The 23,386-nt window shown below is 32.2% G+C and overlaps 3 protein-coding genes, 2 long non-coding RNA genes and 1 pseudogene across 5 annotated transcripts; 3 read left to right on the top strand and 3 right to left on the bottom strand.

The window, feature by feature from the left end:
• Nucleotides 1–1,765: 1,765 nt before the first annotated feature.
• On the bottom strand, nt 1,766–2,077 carry LOC105135231 (uncharacterized). The gene is made up of 2 exons (XR_844143.1): nt 2,001–2,077; nt 1,766–1,897 (listed from the first exon to the last, which is right to left on the bottom strand). It is a non-coding gene; the product is annotated as an uncharacterized LOC105135231 (long non-coding RNA).
• Nucleotides 2,078–2,105: 28 nt separating this feature from the next.
• Nucleotides 2,106–5,542, top strand: LOC105135232 (phytoene synthase 2, chloroplastic). Its single transcript, XM_011040018.1, has 6 exons — nt 2,106–2,697; nt 2,813–2,863; nt 3,396–3,568; nt 3,963–4,198; nt 4,464–4,656; nt 5,208–5,542. Exons 1-6 carry the CDS (start codon nt 2,226–2,228, stop codon nt 5,388–5,390), a joined length of 1,308 nt encoding a protein of 435 aa, XP_011038320.1. The 5' UTR covers nt 2,106–2,225; the 3' UTR covers nt 5,391–5,542.
• A 1,209-nt stretch (nt 5,543–6,751) lies between these two features.
• On the top strand, nt 6,752–8,781 carry LOC105135229 (glutathione S-transferase F12-like). Its single transcript, XM_011040017.1, has 3 exons — nt 6,752–7,054; nt 7,519–7,567; nt 8,106–8,781. Exons 1-3 carry the CDS (start codon nt 6,908–6,910, stop codon nt 8,552–8,554), a joined length of 645 nt encoding a protein of 214 aa, XP_011038319.1. The 5' UTR covers nt 6,752–6,907; the 3' UTR covers nt 8,555–8,781.
• Nucleotides 8,614–8,838, bottom strand: LOC105135230 (uncharacterized). The gene is made up of 2 exons (XR_844142.1): nt 8,727–8,838; nt 8,614–8,683 (listed from the first exon to the last, which is right to left on the bottom strand). It is a non-coding gene; the product is annotated as an uncharacterized LOC105135230 (long non-coding RNA).
• Nucleotides 8,839–9,516: 678 nt separating this feature from the next.
• Nucleotides 9,517–13,361, top strand: LOC105135308 (glutathione S-transferase F12-like; annotated as a pseudogene).
• A 2,077-nt stretch (nt 13,362–15,438) lies between these two features.
• On the bottom strand, nt 15,439–17,804 carry LOC105135228 (probable inactive receptor kinase At1g27190). Its single transcript, XM_011040016.1, has one exon. It carries the CDS (start codon nt 17,638–17,640, stop codon nt 15,817–15,819), a length of 1,824 nt encoding a protein of 607 aa, XP_011038318.1. The 5' UTR covers nt 17,641–17,804; the 3' UTR covers nt 15,439–15,816.
• Between the last annotated feature and the right edge of the window lie 5,582 nt (nt 17,805–23,386).

The raw sequence follows: 23,386 nt of genomic DNA, 5'->3' as shown, positions 1-23,386 counted from the left end.
AGACACTCATATATATATATATATATATATATATATATATCATAACAAATTATTATTTCCATGGTGGTGTAGAATATTTGGAGGTGTCGTGCATGATAATATAACTCTCATAATCCGTTTAAGATTAACTAAGACTTACTGTTTATTGTCTGACGAGAAAGACAACAATGAGGTGTGTGTGTGTGTGTATATAGCAGTAGCAAAGTTGAAGAAGAAATACTTCCTCGATCAAACCCTAATACAACCAGCAAGTTACCTTGTTATTCCTCGATCAAACCCTAATACAACCAGCAAGTTACCTTGTCATTGGCCATGTATTTTATACGGGAAAACACAGGCACTCAAGCAAACGAAAAGGATGAAAATAGTAATTTAAAAAAGGTGGTGGGCTACGTGTCTGGGAGAATACCTCTAACCCCCATGAAGAACAAGTGTGGACACGTCCACAAATTCCATCAATCGTGGTCTACACGTCACTCAATCAGTTTACTTTTCCTTCACAACACAACAAAAACCTAATTAGGGGTGCTCGATGCAGATTCTGTTTTTATTTTTGGATGTTTCCTGAAATAATTTCTTGTCTGAAAATAACATTAAATTAATTTTTATTTTAATGTTTTTTTTATGTGTTGATGTGAAGAATAAAAATAAATTTTTTTAAAAATTAATACTTTACATTACAATTTATAAAAAATAATATAAATTATATTTTAAAAACTTATATAACACTACATAGTATATTAAGTTTGTAAGTTACATTAATTCTTTGATATGATATTATTGTAGGAATTCATGCAAGTTTTAAATTTAAAAAATTTTATATGAAAAATTATGTTAAAAAATAATATAAAATATATTTTAAAATTTTATTTATTAATTTAAATTATTAAATAATTTTACTTTTTTATTTTTGTTTCCTTGACACGAAAACTCCTGGAAAGAAGAGAAAAGAAAACAACAAGAGAATGGAAGAATTACGACCTACCCCATTTCCATTGCTGGAGAAGTTGGCCCCGCACCAGTCTATCTTCTTTCTTTCTTTGGAGGAGCACTGGTATCTTTAATAATATCCTCACAGGATCTTGCTAGGGCTACTTTCACTGTTCATTCATTGTTCGCCACGTGTACATCTTCCCCCCCAATGGCCCAGGCCTTTTCTGCCACCCTTTCGATAACGTTATCCTCCATTGATTGGTGGATACGTCGACGTGTCCATCTCATTTAGATTTCATTGCTCTTTTCATAATACCCTTTTGACCCACCAAAAAAAATGTCCAAGTTCAAAGTTGGGTCAATGCTCCACCCGCAGCAGTAAACACCACTCAAATCTTTATATACTTTAGTTATGTAGAATTTGATTACTATTTACAGAAGAAAGCGAGATAATTGAAATATAAAGAATGTGTTTTTATATATTTGTTGTTTTAAAAATATAAAAATTTACAAAATATACACTTAATTGCTTGCGAAATTGAGATAAATTAGACTTGTGTAATGTTATTTTTTTTTTCATTTAATGGAGTTTTTGACAGGTCCATCCTTAATTGAACATATGTTTTTTTCATAAGAAATTATTCATTAAATTCAAATCTGAGATAATATTACAAGCGACAAATACACTGCGCTTTCAAACTCAAAAGGTATGGGTCACCAGCTTGAAACCAAATCCGGATACAAGCGGGTTTATAGCCGGGCAAGAACAAGAACAAAACAAAAACGTTGTCATTTTTTGTAGGAGCCTCTGGAAGGGTGGAGAGTTTGTTTAGTGGGCCGTTGTTAGTTTTCCAATTCATGTGAGGTCGGTACTTGTAAAAGAGTAGTTGTCTTAGTTTATTGGAGAATGTTCTTTATTGTCAAGGGTGGGGTGCCAAAAAAAAAAACAGCAAAAGAGGTTAGCCTTTTATCATCAGTTTATCATCACATTCCATAATCTTTATCATCCTCGTTTTATATAGTTTATGGCTATGATTTCTTTTTTAATGTTTCAATTACAGATACGCTTAAACAAAGCTTCACTTGCTGCTGGTCTATAATGGGTTCATTTTGAAAAAGTTGGTTTGCTTTTCTTGTGTGAGGGAAGTCAGCTAGTTACTCTTTATGAAACTCGCTTGTAAAGTTGAAGTGGGTTTATCTTGAAAAGTAGAAAACTTGTGTGTTTTGAGTGAATTGGGATTGTTGAAGGAGGTTCCCAGGAGAGTTTGGTAACAAAAGGACTAGTTTTTGAAATGACGGTAGCATTGTTTTGGGTTGGTAGTGCCAATCCAAGCACAGAGGTTTCCAATTGTCTTCGATTCCTGGATTCTGTCAGGGTTCTGGATACAACGAAGTTTGGTAATTCTAGAGATCGGAGTTTGTTTTTTAAGCTTGGAGAAAGAAAGGGTAGGAAACAGAAATGGAAGTCATGCTCTGTCAATCCAGATTTGGGGTATTTAGGTGGTAGAAGTAATGGAAGCAAATTGCCTATGATATCAAGCATGGTAGCAAGCCATGCTGGAGAAATGGCTGTTTTGTCATCCGAGGAGATGGTTTATAATGTGGTGCTGAAGCAGGCAGCTCTGGTTAAGAAAGAACTGAAGTCCAGAGGTGATCTGGATGTGAAACCAGATGTTGTTCTTCCAGGGACTTTGAGCTTGTTGAGTGAAGCTTATGATCGGTGTGGAGAAGTTTGTGCTGAGTATGCTAAGACTTTTTACCTGGGTTAGCTTCCTGTTGTTCAGTTAATGGAATTTTGATTTTTGGCTCTTGCTGGCTTTTGAATCTGTTATACGTTGTTCTAGTGATTGGTTTTCTCATTTGCCTTTTGCTTTCTCAGGAACTCTGCTCATGACCCCTGAACGGAGAAGGGCTATTTGGGCCATATATGGTGAGTGATTTTCTCCTTTCATCTTGGAATATTCAGAGAATTTAGAAGTTGGAGGAGAGTGATTTCAATCCTATACAGCATACATGTGTTCTGATGGGATTTGATAATCAAATGATGAGCAAAGTATTCTGAAATAAAAAGAGATGTTATTTTTGGGAGCTTATGAAATCATGGTGCTAATTGCGCAGCTAATTGTACATTATGTGAACCATAAGAACTTATCTTTTCCTGTCTAGGATATATGTGAAGCCTTAAGTGCTCTTTTCATGGAATTTATTTCAAAATGTGATAATCATGTACCTGGAATTTCGAAGACAATATCTCTCGAAGAGAAATCAAGCATGCTGTTAACTGGTTACACTAACTCCTGATGCTTACCCTTAATATTATTCCTCCGATTCATGATTGAAATCAGGTTTGATCAGTTCTATATGGTATTCGAAGGCTATTGTCTATGAATGTAAGAGACGATGGCTCTCAAGACAGAGTGAACCTTTTCCTTTCTTTCTTACAATGTTTTCTGCTCATGCAGTGTGGTGTAGGAGGACCGATGAGCTTGTTGATGGGCCTAATGCTTCACACATTACACCAACAGCTTTAGATAGGTGGGAGGCAAGGTTGGAAGATCTTTTCCAAGGGCGTCCATTTGATATGATGGATGCTGCTCTAGCAGACACAGTTGGAAAATTTCCTGTTGATATTCAGGTTAGGCAGTAATTTCAAAATCAAAGTACTTCTCAATTGAAAAAATAATTACTCTGTTACCAATCAAAAGTCTTTTTGGCATTGCAACATATCGTGCTTGTTGGCGACTTTAGTTTATTTCTATATGCAATGTGCAAGTTGTTGTTCTGGATACTCTCAGCAGTCATACTTTTCCGACTTGTTCTAGTAGCTATTGGAAACAGTTTTTTTTTTTTTTAATGAAATATGCAGTCATGCCCTAAAACTAGAATCTTAATTTTTTTTCACATCACATGAAGGCCATTACTATTTGATGCTAGTCACTTTAATGCAATGATATTGTAAAAGCATTTCCAGTGATGTTGTGCCTAAGCAAGATTCATGTCTTATTTTTTTGTATGATACCTTGTTTCAGCCATTCAAAGATATGATTCAAGGAATGAGGATGGACTTGAGGAAATCAAGATACCAAAACTTTGATGAGCTCTATCTTTACTGTTATTATGTTGCTGGGACTGTTGGACTAATGAGTGTTCCAGTCATGGGCATTGCACCTGAATCACAGGCTTCGACCGAGAGTGTTTATAATGCTGCCTTGGCATTGGGGATAGCTAATCAACTCACTAACATACTCAGGGATGTTGGAGAAGAGTAAGTGCAGAGTGGTGTATGCTGCAAGCTTGAAGCCACAATAAAAAAAATACTTTGCACAAGCTGTCTAGAGCTTTCACTTTCTTTTTAGGGAGTCAATTGAGCAGTAATCTAGAATTATATGCTGCATCAAATAGTATCTTATGAACAAATTCTCGTCATATAATTATTTTTTTGCCTATTTTTCTTTTGTATAGTGAGTCGACTTTTTGTATATGCAGTTTTTTATCCTTAGCTTTTCCTTTTCTGTTGACTTTGTTTGCAGTGCAAGAAGAGGAAGGGTTTATCTGCCACAAGATGAGCTGGCACAGGCAGGGCTTTCAGATGATGACATATTTGCTGGAAAGGTGACAGATAAGTGGAGAAACTTTATGAAGAATCAAATTAAGAGAGCACGGATGTTCTTTGATGAGGCTGAGAAAGGAGTGACAGAATTGAGTGCTGCAAGTCGATGGCCGGTAAACAATCAAGCGCTTCTATTAATATCTCAATAGCAAAATAATGAACCTTAACCTTTAGTGAACAATGGAAAAATGAATTAAAAATTAAAAAAAGAAGAAATGGAAATCATGAAACCAATTGAAGATCTATAATCGTCATATGATTGGCTTTGAACACATGCACCCTAATTGACAGAAAACCAGCTGTTTTCTGGTCTTACGTTGGCAATCACACACGCGAGAAGCCTGGCCAGGGATATTTCTGTTGAAGGTCATGGTTATTGTCCTCAGTTCTGGTTTTTGCCCTTTTGTTTTCTTTTTGATATTTCTGTTGCGGTAAATAGGACCATGCTAAGCTTTATCCTACAATGTTCTCATGATTACCAAGATCAGAAATTCATCTTTCAGCAATCGAACGATTTAGCGTTGTTATCACACCAAACTAACAAAAGGATTAGCATTTCCGACTGAGAAATTTAGAATCATAGCTAGGATTTGCTTTTGATAGTCGATAGTATCTTTTCCGCCTGCTTTTGCTTATGATTGCGCCATGTTTTCGGATGTTGCAGGTTTGGGCATCCTTGCTGCTATATCGCCAAATACTAGACGAGATAGAGGCTAACGATTACAACAGCTTCACAAAGAGGGCATATGTGAGAAAAGCCAAGAAGATAGTTGCTTTGCCAGTTGCATACGCAAAATCCCTCATTAGTCCATCATCGCTTGTGCCATCTCCTTTGGCAAAAACATAAACTGCAACATGAACTTGAAACTCAAATATTTTATACCTAGTGGATAAAATGGTTTAAATATTGTAGCGTATATCAGCATGCAAGCATACATCCATACAGCAAGTATTCATTGAAAGATAGAATGAAATTCAATTACATTTGAAGGCTTGAACTCTACAGTGAATTGCAAAGAGCGAAACAAGATCACGTGGTTAGGCATTTTGCATTTCTAGCAACAGATTGGATGGCCTTCCTTTTGTGTGCCCAGAGTAATGCGGCCTTTGCTTTTAGGTCCAGGTAGAGCTAACAAGATTTGAAGATCAACACAAGACCAGTCCCAAGTGAAAGATCAAGAGAAGAAGAAGAGTGTAAAATATATCATTACCAAATTCTAAATGGTTGATCCACGCAGTGCTTTCCCCCCTTGTAGATTCCACTTTTGAAACAAACGCCAAGAAATGGATTCGGGAATGTTCATCAGAAATTAATTGAATGTAATGAAGGGAAGATAATTATTATTCAAGATGAAAGAATTGTAACGTATGTTGTGTCCACATCGGGAAAAAAGACTTTAGGCGACCTTGACCTCGGGTGTCTTTTGGAGCGCTTTGCTATGTTTCTTGAAGGGATTTTTTTGTTTGTTTTTGTTTTAATATAATCTAATAATTTTATTGTGCTAGTATTAAAAATAAAAAAATAAAAAATTATTTTGATATATTTTAAATTAAAAATTATTTTGAAAAGCACATTTTACCATAATCTTCAACATATAATTAGCAAAATATAAATGAAATCAAAATCAAAATTATTATAAATTTGATTCAGTTTATAATTTTAATTTTAAACAGGATCATGAATTAAATATGAATTAAATAAGTTATTTAAAGTTGATCGACGTAAACTTAAAATGTTATTATTTTAACTTTTTTCAATATTAAAAGGTTTTGATATAGTAGATTGGATTATGAGTTGCTCTATTGAGTTTATTTTATTTGATTGAGTTAAATTTTTTATAGTTTAATTTAAAATATGATTTAGATTAAATATTATGATATTATTTGGTAAACAATAATTTTTAAAATATATTTGGATATAAAAAGCCATCAATTCATTCTCTTTCTTGTGTGTTTTTGATACAATAATGGTAAAAAGAAAACACCCTTAATATTTTTATTTTAAAAAAACCTTTCAACTATGTACTATACATTAATGATTATGTATAATATTACCCAAATTAATAATTTAAAGTTCCCAAAGTTTGGCCTCCACCAACCGGTTGTTCTTGCATGTGACAACCCCCATAACCATAAAATGGGAAGAATTCATTCGATGTTGCTTTGACTTGCATGGCAAGCCTCGAGTTCTTGTTGCAGAGCTCACGTGACAACCCCCGGCTTATAACCAACGATATTCTGCTATAAATATAACCATGGGATCTGTACTGTAAATTATGCAGGTTGGATCCTTCTTTGGCAGAGCTCAAGATTCTCTTTGTTTTATTTAGTAAGTACTGGTAAGTTTCAGAGAATTCATCGATCATGGTTGTTAAAGTGTATGGTCCAGCCATGGCTGTTTGCCCACAAAGGGTCATGGCTTGCCTCTTAGAGAAAGGAGTGGAATTTGATCTTGTACATGTTGATCTTGATTCCGGTGAGCAGAAGCTACCTGAATTCCTCCTCAAACAGGTAGAGAGAACGTTATTGCAAGCTACTCTGGCTTGCCTCTCTCTCTCTCTCGTGATTATTTTTTCTCTATGAAACGATATCTTTTTATAAAAATATTTATTTATAAAAAATGGTTAAAGATATCTTCGAACCAATTCATATGAAACGAAGTTGTGTTTCCTGATGGCATCATATATATATCTATATATATATATATATATATATATATATATATATATATATATATATATATATATATATAAAAGGTTATTTGGTGTATTTTTAAAATTGAGAGAAAGGGAGGAGAATATTGAAAAAGAATGATTCTGATTCCTGGTTTATGGGAAATTCGCAATGATTATTAGTTTTTTTTGTATACTGAAATAATTAAATCATGAAAATTGTTTAACTCAGTTTTTTAGAGCACATATAACTCTTTATTCGATGAATTACTGATTTAATTATTTGCATATTTTCTTTTCCAGCCTTTTGGGCAAGTTCCTGTTGTTGAAGATGGTGATTTCAAGCTTTTTGGTAAGAGTGACGGTATCATCTTGTTGTTTTTATTCTCATAAAATAATCTCTTTTTTTTAAAAAAAAATTTCATCTCGAGGTTTTTTATTTATTCTAAAAAGACTTTTTATGGGAATTAAGTAAATAAGTTTATTAAATATAATTTTTTTTTAAAGGCCATTAATTTTTTACTTAAATTTAAAATTATATAGAAGGAATATTACTATCACGTGAATAAAAATAAATCCTTATTTTTAAATGAAGAGTTTGAAAAAAAAAAAACTATCCTTATTTTTAAATGAAGAGTTTGAAAATTAAAAAAAAAACCACTTTGGTGTTCTTTTAGTTTTCTAGAAAAACTATAAAACACTGTTTTCAATAAAACAATTTTCATTTTCAATTAATAAATATTTCTTAATGTTTTGTTTCTTAGAAGAAATTTCTGAAAAACTGAATGATTTTCCAATTTCTTTTTTCATAATTGGCAAACAACATTTAATGAATCTATAATCTTTTTCTTTTTTTTTTTCTGTGGGTGTTTTCTCAAATTTTGCTTCAGAGTCCAGAGCAATCATAAGATACTATGCAGCAAAGTATGAAGACCGTGGACCGAATCTACTTGGAAATACACTGGAAGAGAAAGCTCTGGTAGATCAATGGCTAGAAATTGAAGCCCACAACTTCAATGATTTGGTGTTCAATATAGTCTTCCAAGTTGTAATCCTGCCAAGAATTGGGCAGCAAGGTGACTCCGAGCTGCTCAAGACTTACGAGGAAAAGCTGGAGAAGGTGTTGGATGTGTATGAGCAAAGGTTGTCAAAGAGCAAATATTTAGCTGGAGATAGCTTCACTCTTGCTGATTTAAGCCATCTGCCTGCCACTAGATATCTAGTCAACGAAGCTGGATTAGGGCACTTGGTGAAGGACAGAAAGAAATTGAATGCTTGGTGGGAGGACATTTCAAGCAGGCCCGCTTGGAAGAGACTGGTGAATCTTGCTGGCTTCTAGCGACCAACTTGACGCTTGTTGAGCAATTTGCTTATATAATGTGTTCTTCGTTTTCTTTTTCTTTCTATGTCCTGCTTTGGTGTGAATAAAGTCGGCATGGCAGACGATGCAAGTATCGACAAAAGTAACCTTCTTTAGTGACGTCCAAGAATTATACAAGGCATCAACCGACGTCTTTGAAAGGATGTTTGGGCCCTAATATATCACATAAAACATAAGAAATATTGTCAAAATGAAGCTCACCTCTTCCTTCCAGGCATGTGTCAATTTATTTTTATTTGTTTTTTGAAGTGTGCATGCAGTTGCCTGTTATCGATATCATCTAATGCAAGTACACGCAGCACCAAATCTGAAACCTGCCATGTTTTTCTACCCTGTATCCTGGCTATAAATAGTCTTACAAGCTATCACCACGGCTGACCCCTGCGTAGGTGAAGAGAGTATTCTCTTAAAAAACCAATGACGTCCACGCCATTAATTGCACACAACATTTGCCATTTTTTATTGTTCAAGGTGACAGGCAAGTGACAGTGCCATGACTGCCTGCTAGAAGAGCCCACTGGTCAGGTGAGCTAGTCCTTTCTCATTATACGCTACTTGTCAGGCAAATCATGTGATATGCTGTACACGAAGTAAACGAATATCCCTATCACCCGTACCAAGATTTACATATCACTACATCATCTCCATTACCATTTTATTAGACTCGCTCTGCGCTTCTTTTGGTTGATCCTTCTCTTCATTACGCTAACTTAACTACTGAAATGTCCTCTAAAAACATACAAGGGCTTGCTTTGCAGGTCACCCTCAGCTAATTAATCGATTATCAGTCGGGAAAATGCCCATATCCACTTGAACTTTCCTGCAGCTTCATTAACAATAAAGCATGACAGCAATACAGTGGTCAGTTGAATTGAAATCTGCCTAAAAAGAGGTCACTGGTTGAGGGTGGGGTCAAGAACATGTGCTCATGCAAATCGAAGGACATGAGTGGTGCCCCTAGAAGAGCCCATTGGTTGACGGTGGCCGGCCCTAGTTCTTGTGGTAGAAGTGTCCTTTTTCAGACTGATATATATCTATATATATAACCAAAGATATTTTACTATAAATTAGATAGGCTAGGCTTGCCTTCTAAAGAAAGGAGTGGAATTCGATCATGAACATCTTGATCTTGATTCTGGTGAGCAGAAGCTTACCTGAATTCCTACTCAAACAGGTAGAGAGAAAGTTAGTGCAAGAATACCTATACATGTAAAAGAATTATATTTATTTAATTGATAAAGATATATTTGAACCAACTTACAAGTCAATTGCAACGAAATCAAGGAAATTTTATTTCATAATTATGTTATATAAAAAATAAGATCATTTGATATATTTCTAAAATTAAAAGAGAGAAAAAAGGAGGAAAATAAAAAAGAATGATTTTAATTCTTGTTTTACAGATAATCTTTAATGATTGCCTGTGCTTCTACACTGAAATAACTCAATCATGAAAGTTGTACAGCTCTTTTTTTAGGGGAGAAGGCAAATATACCTCTTTATTTGATGAATTATTGATATAATTTTATATTTTTTCCAGCCTTTTCGGCAAGTACTTCTCGTTGTTGAAGATGGTGCTTTCAAACTTTTTGCTGCATTAACAAATTTAATAGTTTTTAATTGTAATTTTTGGGATAATTTAATATTTTAAAAAATATAAAATATTCTAAAAAAAACTAAAATTAATTGGTGTATAAAACATGTGCCAAATAGTGAGGGACATCGCATGGTGCGTCATCTAGCAACTAAATATTTCCTTTTAATATGTCGTTTGAATTGTTGTGATGTTATTTTTTTACTGGGGCGGTCCATGACGTTGACAGTGAGATGATTTATTGTCAAGAGAGTTTTTTTTTATCTTTTTCAAATTCACATTGGTTATTTAAAATTTTATAACTATTCTTTTATTTATTAAGATTTTAATTTTAATTTTAATTTTTTTTAATTTTTAATTTTTATTCTTGGTTTTTTTAATTTCAGTCTATTTTTTATTTTATCCTTCAATCTCAATTTATTACATATCATTTTTTTTAATTTAATCTTTATTTTTTTAATTTTTTTATCTTTTTATTAAAAAAATATTAGTTTTCCTCTAATTTATTTATTTTATTTCAATTTTATCCTTATTCTTGTAATAACTATTTTTTATTTTGAATCTTTTTGTAAAATTAATTTTTTTCCTTTTATTTTATTCTTCATTGATTGGTTGAAAATTGAACTTTATGATTTTTAGTTGAAAGATCCGAGTCACAGATTTGAAAAGTTGACATGAATTGATATTTTATTATTATTAACTTGTTTTTTTTTAATTTTATTATTTGACATTAATTTTTTTTTACATAAGCTTTAAGATTTTTTTATTATTTTATTTTTCATTAAGTTACCCTGATTTTATGATCTAGACTACATATTTAATGAATTAACTCAAGTTGGCTTGACTCTATTTATGGAGACACTTCTTTTACAAAGAAATTTTTATTTTTTTTGGTTTCATCCTTCAAATTTTAGTTTTTTTTTAAATTAATCTTCATTTTTTTTTTGTTTAGGGTTTTATTGGTTATCTCATTAGCATAATCCAGACCGTGGAGTTTGGTAATCTTACTTGGTTTTGATTGTTTTTTAGATCGTTTTGTTTGTTGATTTTTTTTTTCCGGTTTCATCATTTTATAATTGGTTTGTTGGGAATTAAATTTTGTAATTTTTTTTCTATTTTTTTTATATACTGGGTTATCCCGCAGTTATTACTTGAGCTATAATTTTATTAAGTTAAATCAGGTTTACTCGAGCTATATTTTATTTTTTTAATCCAATTTTTTCATTCCATATTTATTTAGCTAGGAATTCAGCTACATTGTTTCTTCTTTTGAATTTTTTTCATGTTATCATGATTATTTTTTTCTTTGATTAATTTTTTTATATATCTAATTAAAATAAAACTAACTTATTTCATCTAATCAGATTTATAACCCAAATCATAGATTTTTTTTTTCCTTCTAAACATCATTTATTTATTTTTCTTAATTTTAATTTTAATTTTTTTGATTTTTGATTTTTATTCTTAGTTTTTTTTTAATTTCAGTCTATTTTTTATTTTATCCTTCCATCTCAATTTATTACATATTCTTTTTTTCAATTTGATCTTTATTCTTTTAATTTTTTTATCTTTTTATTAAAAAATTATTAGTTTTCCTCTAATTTATTTTTTTATTTCAATTTTGATCCTTATTCTTGTAATAATTATTTTTTATTTTGAATCTTTTTGTAAAATTAATTTTTTTCCTTTTATTTTATTCTTCATTGATTGGTTGAAAATTGAACTTTATGATTTTTAGTTGAAAGATCCGAGTCACGGATTTAAAAAGTTGACATGAATTGATATTTTATTATTATTAACTTGTTTTCTTTTTCAATTTCATTATTTGATATTGATTTTTTTTTTTACATAGGCTTTAAGATTTTTTTATTATTTTATTTTTTATAAAGTTACCCTGATTTTATGATCTAGACTGCATATTTAGTGAATTAACTCAAGTTGGCTTGACTCTATTTATGGGGACACTTCTTTTATAAAGAAATTTTAATTTTTTTTTGGTTTCATCCTTCAAATTTTAGTTTTTTTTAAATTAATCTTCATTATTTTTTTTTGTTTAGGCTTTTATTGGTTATCTCATTAGCATAATCCAGACCGTGGAGTTTGGTAATCTTACTTGGTTTTGATTGTTTTTTAGATTCTTTTTGTTTGTTGATTTTTTTTCGAGTTTCATCCTTTTACAATTGGTTTGTTGGGAATTAGATTTTGTGATTTTTTTTCTATTTGTTTTATATACTGGGTTATCTCGTAGTTATTACCTGAGCTATAATTTTATTAAGTTAAATCAAGTTTACTCGAGCTATATTTTATTTTTTTAATCCAATTTTTTCATTCCATATTTATTTAGCTAGGAATTCAGCTACATTGTTCTTTTGAATTTTTTTCATGTTACCATGATTATTTTTTTATTTGGTTAATTTTTTTAATTTTTTTATATATCTAATTAAAATAAAACTAACTTATTTAATCTAATCAGATTTATAACCTAAGTCATAGATTTTTTTTTCTTCTAAACATAATTTATTTATTTTTTAGAAACAAAATAATTCGGCCTCCTGGTGGACCTTGAATCCACGGATCTAGTAAGATTCTAGGCAGCCAAGTATGCAGACCGTGGTCCAAATCTACTTGGAACTACACTAGAAGAGAAAGTTCTGGTAGATCAATGGCTAGAGGTTGAAGCCCACAATCTCAATGATCTGGTCTTTCAAGCTGTGATCCTCCCAAGAAGGGGGCCGAAAAGCTGACTCCAAGCTGGCCGAAACTTACCAAGGGGAAAAGCCAGAGAAACTTTTGGATGTGTATGAGCAAAGGTTGTCTAAGAGCAAATATTTAGCTGGAGAAAACTTCAGGCTTGCTGATTTAAGCCGTCTTCCTGCCATTAGATACCTAGTCAGTGAAGCTGAATTAGGGCACTTGGTGAAAGAGAAGAGAGAAAGTGAATGCTTGATGGGAAGACATTTCAAGCAGGTCTGCATGGAAGAAATTGATTAAACTTGCTGGCTTCTAGCCTCCTACTTATACAAGTTCATTGGGCAATTTGCTTATGTATAATGTGTTTTTCTTTTTCTTTCCCATTCTTGGTCATGCTATGGGTCGAATAATGTCGTAAAAGATGCAAATACCGACGAAGTACCTTCTTCAGTGTCTCCCAATACATTATAAAAGGTTTCTACGGGCATCGAAAGGATGTTTAGACCCTAATCTATCACGGGAAACATAAGAAAATCATGTCCAATTATTGGCAAAATGAAGTGTTTTTTTTTATATATTATTTTTTGAACTGTGCTGTTGCCTGTTATCGGTCATCTAACGCAAGTTCACATGCTAAATCTGAAACTTGCCGTGTTTTTCTATCTTCTATATCATGGCCTGTGAATGAATTTCACCATTGTAGCTTCCCTGCCCTTCTTCTACAATAAAGCATAAAAGCAACAGAGTGATTGGTTGAATTGAAATCTACCTCAGAAGAGGTCACTGGTAGACGATGGGGTCAAGAACATGTGCTCATGCACCAAGGACACGAGCAATGCCCCGAGTCCAGGCACAGAAGAGGCATATACTCCTTGCGTAGAAAGACGTACAGGATGTATGCATAAAGTTTGCTCAGCCCCACATGCTCGTTTGGGTTCAAAAGGCACCGTTCATGGCCTCAACCAAAAAAGCCAGGTCAAAATCAATGCATATGATCCAGACAATCTTGACTTTCGAACTCACTCTTTTTCGGACAAGTATAAATGTTATCACGAGAAGGTTGTGCTTCTGAGATGTAAAAGAATCTTCATCTCTGTTGAGGATTTATGAGCTTAATAAAATTGACCAGGACCACGAAGTTAAAGAATCTTCATCTCTGTTGAGGATTTATGAGCTCAATAAAATTGACCAGGACCACGAAGTTAGAGATGCCAGTAGAAGATTAATATGGTCACGGATCAGGGATTCAAATACTGCTGCCAAAGGTTTGGTTCCAGAGGAGTTGTTCCTCCACCTCTCCAGAAGCTCACTGACTCTAATGTTTTTGTGGTAGTTTCTGCAGTTATGGTTTGAGAAAGTAGATTTAAGAAAAGCAACAAATTGTAATTTATTGTCATCAAGGTTTCAAGAAAGCTCACCTATATAACATTCGTTGATTGACCAAATATTCAAAAAAACCAAGGTCAGAACAAAACACAGTTTCAAATACATCAGCAACCTCTAGATGCAACATACTCCTAATTTTGAGCTTGAAATACTCCTAATTTTGAGCTTGAAGGGATTCACTTTCTATCTCCTTGTGGTTATAAATAAATAATCTACATACTCCTAATTTTGAGATACTCCTAATTTTGAGCTTGAAATACTCCTAATTTTGAGCTTGAAGGGATTCACTTTCTATCTCCTTGTGGTTATAAATAAATAATCTACTGAATTGCAGCGCAGTTACTGAAATAATCTAGAACCAGAACCTTCAAGGCATTTTAGGAGATAGCCTGTATGGATCAGTTAAAGGTACTGTGTGTCTACATCTCCAGCTGCAGTGGAAGAATAATTTTGGGGGCGACATCATCATAGCTTGAGGCGGACATTAAGGACAAGTGCTATCTTAGCTCTATGATTTTTGAAGGAAACTTATCTTTTGGGATCAGTTGGTACTAAGAGCAGTTTCAACACAGAATCTTTAAAGGCAAGCAATAATGAGCTATTTCATTCAATAACCGTGAAACAGAGCAGGCATGCCAATGACATCAGTTTAGTAATGGAGAACTTGCTCCATTTTCCCTAGAGATCATTAAACCTTTTTGATGATATTAGAGAGAAATGGAGACATGCCTTTATGATGGCTTTATCTAGACGCCCCAATACTGAGAATTAGAAACAAAATGCAGTTCGTAAGTCTTTCGAAGCTGAAGTTTGAACTTGCACTAAAACTTTCAACCCCCTTCAAATCAAGCTTCTTCGTCGCAATTGCAACACTTTGTTCATTGTACTAGAGAGAAACATGATGATGGATTTACATTGACTATACTCTCTAGCCCTCTTGCGCAGGCTATTCCCCGTATTGGGGGGGGGGTTGTGAATCTTCATTTGATTTGCACACATAATCCAAGCATTGCAAAATCATGCAAGGTGAAAATGAAAACTTTTAAGTTCATTGAACAATGAATATCAGAAATCTTCGGACATCAAGAAACAACAGATCTGATCATGGATAGAACGCTTTTCAGAGATGGAGATATATCAGATCCTCAAATTCTCACGATTTGGCAAAATATTAGCGTAGAAGACAACCACCTACACAAAAAAAAAACCTCAGCAAATACAAGAAAATAGAATATAGGCCATCCCTTATGTCACATGAACATAGCAACATCTTCAATGATTATGATAAAAAGCTTTCCCGGTAGAAACATTCTACAAATGACAGATCAATTCAGAAGTTTTGCAGGGGGGAAATCAGAAATTTCCTAGGCTACATAGAAGGTACGGTATCTGATGCCTCATGTAATGTACATAATTATCCAGTAATCAAGCACAATGACGAGGAGCATACCAAAGTCTTCCAAAACATAGCATGAATGCAAAGATGCCAATATGCTACTATTTTTCTTCACAAGGATAACACTTTTTTGTTCTTCTTGTTCTGCCTATGCTACTCCTTGTAATCAGGATCTTGCTTGCCAAAGATCAGTGGGAATTCATCGTATTGATCAGAGAAACCATGTTTCTCAGCCATACCCTTCAGAGACTCATAGACTTGGTACATTGAAGGCCTGTCCTTGGGCCTGGAAACAACACAGCTCCCAGCAATCCTCAAGAACTGCATAATCTCATCATCATGACCTTTCCCAGTTAGAGCTTTATCAACGGCATCCTTGCTCCGACCAGTGCTCACCAATTGATTAACCCAATCCACCAAATTCCCTTTGAATCCTTCCTCTTCATTATTGACATCTAAAGCTTTCTGTCCAGTGACCAACTCCAAAAGCACAACACCAAAGCCATAAACATCACCTTTCAATGAGGCAATCATTGTGCTGGAATACTCAGGAGCAATATACCCAAACTCCCCAAGATCTCCATTAACAAAAGAACTATCATTAGAATCAGGAGAACTAATCAACCTTGCCAACCCAAAATCAGTAATCCTTGCATCAAAATCATCATCAAGAAGTATCACGTTGGAACTAATATACTGGTGAATATAAGGTGGATCGCATCCATGGTGAAGCCAAGCAAGCCCTCTTGTTGCGCCAACACCAATCCTCACCCTCGTAGGCCAATCCAAAACACTAGACTGGCTAATACCAAATCCACTCCCATGCAATTGAGAATACAAAGTCCCATTAGGCATATGCTTATACACCAAAAGCTTTTCCACTTCAACAGCACAATAACCCAACAATGGCACCAAATTCGGATGCCTGAGCTCCCCTAACCTATTCATCTCACCCCTAAATTGCTTCTCACCAAGTTTGCAAGCATTAAGCCTCTTAATAGCAAGACTAGATCCATCGGGCAAGTCCGCCTTATACGAATCCCCAGTTCTCGTTGAAATCACAATATTCTCAAAATCAAAACTATTTGTAGCAGCCAAAATATCACCCAGCTTGATCTTAACAATAGGTTTTTGAAACAATGTCACTTGTACTAGCTTATGTGACCTAAGCAACTCAATCCAACTAGGATCATCACCGTTGCCGCCGCCGCCGCCGCCAGAACCTCTCTTTTTCTTACCTCCCCTAACAAACAGCCACCACCAAATTACAAACCCCAAAATCAATGACCCACCAGCCCCAACAACCCCAGCAACAATGATAATGCCAAGACTCTTACTACTCAACCCACCACACTTCCCTAGCGGCTTACCGCACAACCCATCATTCCCATCAAAAGAATCCTTCGGAAAAGACCCCAATTCATCCGGTATCCAACCAGACAGTTCATTAGAATCCACTGAAAGCGTTTTCAACCGATCAAGGCGACCAAGACCAAAAGGAATCGAACCAGTCAACTGATTTCTACTCAAAATCAAATTATTCAAGAACTTACAATTCACAATCTCCGGCGGGATTGGACCGGAAAATTTGTTCCCGGAGAGATCAAGATTGACTATATAAGGCAACCAGTTACAAATCTCAGGTGGGATCGGCCCTGAAAGATCATTGCTTGAAAGATCCAGAGTTGTTAAGCTATGACAGTACTTGAGAGACTCCGGTAACTTGCCTGAAAGCTCAAAAGACGATAGCTGAAGACTGATGATTCGGTTCTCCTTCTCGTTCCAGCAAGAAACACCATTGAGTTTACAAACGAAAGCAACTGAGTTGTTGTTGAAAGTCCAGGAAGAGAGTCGACTCAGTGGGTCAGTAAAGGACTTCTTGACCCCTTCAAGACAGGTGATGTCATCTTCTATGGAGAAAGATAAGGCGAAGAGGGAGAGTAGTATAGAGAGGGAAATGAGGGTCTTCTTCTTCATTTCTTAAAGTAGAGATCTTGAGGTGTTTGTAGAGAGAGAGAGTTAGGGCTCGTTAGTAAGAGAAGGAAGAGGAGAGAAATGGATGGCCATTGATTGAGTTAGAGGGGTTCCTATGGACATGGTGTTTGCTTTTTTACAAGACAACCTAAGCTGTTAAAAAAGGTGGAGACTGCAAGTAATCACATGAAATTGTCTTTTGTATTGAGCGGCTAAAGTCCTTGTATTTTTAACATTAGTCTAACTTAGTCCTTTATAATAAGAAACCTATAACATAGTACTTTGACTCGAGTTTATCATTCGGTCTATATTAAAGCAGTGTTTCACATTGTGTTTAGAAGCATTTATAAAAAAAAATTATTTTTTATTTTTTTATTTTAAATTAATATATTTTTAATATTTTTAGATCATTTTCATAAACCATGTCAATAATAATTATTAAAATAAAAAAATATTATTTTAATATATTTTAAAATTAAAAATATTTTAAAAAATAATTATTATTACACCTTCAAATACTTTAGAACATATATAAATGATGGGATAAGAAATTGTATAATAAAATTTATATTTTGCTTTAAATATAAATTTAAAAATATTTAATTAATTAATATATACCGCAACAAACAAAACATCAAATAAAAATTTTAGTTAGAAAAGCTAAATTAGGGAAAAAGTTTAGGGGAAGATAAAATTTAAATTTTTCTAGTTTTAGAGCTAAAATTATAAATGGTTAAAAGGGGTTGAAAAATAAATTTCTTGCATGGCCTACCCTTGCCAGTTCTGTGGTGCTGCTACTGCACCCCAATTTTGCACAAGTTATACTAAGTTAAAATCCAGGGTCTAAAAGATAATTTATCAATTGATTTTATCCATAGTACCATAATGTCACTCTATTCAATTATTAGATAATGGATTAGACAAATTAATTAAGTTGACATGAATAGATTTAAAATAATAATAATGTTTTTTTTTTAATAAATTAGATTTTAATTGGGTTGCTAATTTGTCTATTTAATTTAATAAGTTTTATTAAGTTAATTTTAAACATAGTGATTTTAAACTTAATTAGAATTAAATCTAGAATTAATGAATATATCATGATGATCTGGGAAATAGGTTAATTTATATATATATTTTTAATCAAATTTATGTTTAGAAAATAAACAAAGTTAAAATACAGGGTCTAAATAATAATTTATCATTTTTAAATCCATAATACTATAGCATCATGACTTCTACATTGACTAGGCTCTGCATGATCTTGAAGTAAAAAAATTATCAAATCCAATAAGCTAAAAACTTTAGCTTGATTTGAAAGAGTTCACTTACTAGCCAATAGAATCAAATGCAATTTTTTCACAAATTTTAAAAGCAAAAATAAAAGAAGTATATTTTAGCTTTTTACATGGACAATTCTACTCATAGTTATAAAATAAACTTGATATAAAACATAGATTGGAAATTAAGTAAGTTAAATTTGATTTAATTTTTTTTAAATCAAAGCGATGTTCTTATATTAAAAAATCAATAAATTTTTTATTATATCATAAGTTAACTAGTAAGATAAAATTAACTTTAAATTATATTCAATCCAAAATAAATAATAAATCATGTGAAATTTAGTAATAATGATTTGATGTATCATGTTTTTTTTTTTTTAATTTCATGATGCATAAATTAATATATTTTTAATATTTTTAGATGATTTTCATAAACTATGTCAATAATAATTATTAAAATTAAAAAATATTATTTTAATATATTTTAAAATTAAAAATATTTTAAAAAATAACTATTATTACACCTTCAAATACTTTATAACATATAAATGATGGGATAAGAAACTGCATAATAAAATTTATATTTTGCTTTAAATATAAATTTAAAAATATTTATTTAATTAATATATACAGCAGCAACCAGAGCATCAAATAAAAATTTTAGTTAGAAAAGCTAAATTAGGGAAAAAGTTTAGGGGAAGGTAAAATTTAATTTTTTCCAGTTTTAGAGCTAAAATTATAAAAGGTTAAATGGAGTTGAAAAATAAATTTCTAGCATGGCCGACCCTTGCCAGTTCTGTGGTACTGCTACTGCACCCCAATTTTGCACAAGTTATACTAAGTTAAAATCCAGGGTCTAAAAGATAATTTATCAATTGATTTTATCCATAGTACCATAATGTCACTCTATTCAATTATTAGATAATGGATTAGACAAATTAATTAAGTTGACATGAATAGATTTAAAATAATAATAATGTTTTTTTTTTAATAAATTAGATTTTAATTGGGTTGCTAATTTGTCTATTTAATTTAATAAGTTTTATTAAGTTAATTTTAAACATAGTGATTTTAAACTTAATTAGAATTAAATCTAGAATTAATGAATATATCATGATGATCTGGGAAATAGGTTAATTTATATATTTTTTTTTAATCAAATTTGTGTTTACAAAATAAACAAAGTTTAAAATATAGGGTCTAAATTATAATTTATCATTTTTAAATCCATGATACTATAGCATCATGACTTCTAGATTGACTAGGCTCTCCATGATCTTGAAGTAAAAAAATTATCAAATCCAATAAGCTAAAAACTTTAGCTTGATTTGAAAGAGTCCACTTACTAGCCAATAGAATCAAATGCAATTTTTTCACAAATTTTAAAAGCAAAAATAAAAGAAGTATATTTTAGCTTTTTACATGGACAATTCTACTCATAGTTATAAAATAAACTTGATATAAAACATAGATTGGAAATTAAGTAAGTTAAATTTGATTTAATTTTTTTTAAATCAAAGCGATGTTCTTATATTAAAAAATCAATAAATTTTTTATTATATCATAAATTAATTAGTCAAATCAACTAATTAGATAAAATTAATCTTGAATTATATTCAATCCAGAATAAATAAGAAATTTTGTCAAATATAATAATAATGATTTGATGTATTAAATAATTTTATATTGGCTTATATATCAACTAGGACATGTTTTTTTTTTCCTTTTTATAATCTTAAAATCATATGATTTCCTAAATAGAATAACTTTATAAAATCTTATGCTCATCCAATTTAACCTCACCACCTCCTCTCCCCGTGTGTAACAACAACGATCACAACTCCATACGATAATCATAAAATCAATGCAAGACATGTATCAATCACACAATTAACTTATGGCAAGTGGGGAATCTTCAGACAAATAAATTAATTTTTGCGAAGATCAGAATTGCAACTTCTACATCAAACAGTTGGGGTTGTGGCTAAGATCAAAAACTGAATTTAGGGGAGGTCTGTGGACTTTACAAAGGGAAGACTTGGTGTGGGCTCAACGGTCTTGGCCGTCATGGAGTATGGCATACGGAGGAGGAAGAAATTGCTGCCATTTTTACTGGTTATTTCCTAATTTGTTCTCATCTTCCAATCGGGACAAATTGGAGTTGGTGTTGCGGATAATTCATTGCATTGCATTGATGATGAAATGAACTATATGCTGACTTGACCCCATAAAAAGGAGGACGTCCTTTCTTTCTTTCTTTCTTTTTTCTTAATCAGAAGCATTATTTTAAAACATGATTTGGGATATGACTCGTGAAGGACTCGTATTATTAGGGTATTGGATCAATCTTTATATTATTAAATTAACTATAATTTATTTATTTAAAAAAATGATATTTTTTATTTAATAAACTTTTTTATTTTGATGTAATCTGGTTTAATCTAAATTTAATTAGATTAATTAAATTACGAGTTAATGTGTTGATTCTTTTTAATTTACTGAGATGATATCAAAACTAATTCAAATTAAAACTAAAATCAAGTAAACTTATGTTAAGTTAAAGTTTTGATGCAAGTGTGTTCGACGATATTGTTGCTTATACAAGTTCTATTGATCATACTTTTATAACCTAATTATAAAACTTAATAGTCCTGAATCGTGTGCTCGTCTTCAACCTATCAGGGCTTTGCAATGTTGTTTTCAAAAATATTTCTAAAACTATTGCAAATAGACTTGAAACCATCAATTCTTCATAAAATTATCCATGTATATGCTATTATTCATGACCAGTTAATTACTGATAATCCCTTGCTTTTGAGTTATTTCATTATACAAAGATAAAATCACTGGGAATCTAGTTTATTTGGGTTAGTCTTGAATCTCTACTTTCTCCTATTCTATCATCATTAATGGTGAGCCTAGTCAACCCGTCTTCTCTAGAGTATCTTTACCTTTTTATATGCTATGTTTAGAAGGCCTATTAGAGATATAAATCATATTTTGGGATCTCATCTTAAAGCTTAAACTTTTGGGTTGAGATGATTTTTTAACATGGTATCAGAGTCTTGATGACCAAGCGGTCATGAGTTCAAATTTCACCATTCCTATTTATTTGATAAAAATTAAGGACAAGGTAATGTGAGTCTATGTAAGTTTCAAGCCCAACGGGCTTTCACTTGAGGTGATGTATTAGAGAATAATATAAATCATATCTTGAGACCTTACCTAAAAGTTTAAGTTATTGGGTTAAGATGGTTTTTTGATATGTTAGAGAATAATATAAATCATATTCTGGAATCTCACCTAGTAGCTTAAGCTATCGTGTTGAATTAGTTCTTTGACATAATATTAGAGCCTTAATGACCAAGTGGTCGCGAGTTCGAATCTCACCATCCCCATTAATTTAATAAAAATCAAGTACAAGGTAATATGACACATGTGCAAGTTTCATGCTCAAAGGGCTTTCACTTGAGGGAGTGTATTAGAGAATAATATAAATCATATTTTGAGCTTAACTTTTAGGTTGAGATGGTTTTTTGACAAAGTCTCTTTTGAAAAGTAGAAATGGAGGGTATCCATAACTTAGTGCAAATGAACTGCTTTAGTATACGCCTTTACTCCCAATTTCTGTATAGATACACACGCATATTTTTTTCCATCACACAAACTTATTTTTTACGTAAAGACACGACACCATATTTTTACACAAATGGTTACGCCATGCCATCGTTTCCACCAATGGTGCATGCCACCATGGTTATCCAGTAGATTATCAGCTCCATAATTAATGTTCATCACCTATTTCTTTGCTAATTATATGTCTAAAAGACATACAGTCGCGAAGTAAAATGAAGGAGAGATGAAGGCCAAACAACCACACAGATCACATTCTAGCATAAAGCCACAAAGACATACAGAACCACACAGATACACATTATCTAGACCCTCATTTTATTGTTCTTCCAATTTATCATTGCCTCGACATCTACTAATTTAAGTGATGAAGTTAAACTAGTTTAGGAATAGAGCTCTTGGGTTAGATAATTGATTAATCAATTAGTCTTAACAATTTGGTCCATTATCTCTAGACAAGGTAGTTGATAACTTGGTGCTTGGTAGGCTAATGCCACTTGTGTCTAGTATCTATAAAAGGTCTCCTTTAGTGGAAGTGAAGACCCATTGATGTTTAAATAAATATCTTTTTAAAGAGAAAAAATATAAAAATATTATAGAGAGAGATTTTGAAAATATATATGCAATAGAAAATAAAGATTGTGAACTTTGTTCTGAATATCTCATTATATTTTTATATTCTATAAGTTTTTTATTTAAAGAGAAAGGTCTGAAATGTAATCTTACCCTGATAATATTTAATGAATGATAAATATCTCTTATATCTATTTTAATGTTTGATAATAATATAGTGGGTCCTTCGAGGGCTTTTATACACATAAAAGATGTAGGGA

The sequence above is a fragment of the Populus euphratica genome, unplaced genomic scaffold (genome assembly GCF_000495115.2).
Source record: "Populus euphratica unplaced genomic scaffold, PopEup_1.0 scaffold72.1, whole genome shotgun sequence".
Classification (NCBI taxonomy): Eukaryota; Viridiplantae; Streptophyta; class Magnoliopsida; order Malpighiales; family Salicaceae; genus Populus; species Populus euphratica.
This window is presented reverse-complemented; position numbering and strand designations above follow the sequence as displayed.

Coding starts and splice junctions, on each gene's coding strand:
- LOC105135232 (XM_011040018.1), top strand. CDS start 2,226: ATGACGGTAGCATTGTTTTGGGTTGGTAGTGCCAATCCAAGCACAGAG. Junction 2,864..3,395: donor GGCTATTTGGGCCATATATG/GTGAGTGATTTT, acceptor CTGCTCATGCAG/TGTGGTGTAGGAGGACCGAT. Junction 4,199..4,463: donor CTCAGGGATGTTGGAGAAGA/GTAAGTGCAGAG, acceptor CTTTGTTTGCAG/TGCAAGAAGAGGAAGGGTTT.
- LOC105135229 (XM_011040017.1), top strand. CDS start 6,908: ATGGTTGTTAAAGTGTATGGTCCAGCCATGGCTGTTTGCCCACAAAGG. Junction 7,055..7,518: donor CTGAATTCCTCCTCAAACAG/GTAGAGAGAACG, acceptor TTTCTTTTCCAG/CCTTTTGGGCAAGTTCCTGT. Junction 7,568..8,105: donor TGGTGATTTCAAGCTTTTTG/GTAAGAGTGACG, acceptor ATTTTGCTTCAG/AGTCCAGAGCAATCATAAGA.
- LOC105135228 (XM_011040016.1), bottom strand. CDS start 17,640: ATGAAGAAGAAGACCCTCATTTCCCTCTCTATACTACTCTCCCTCTTC.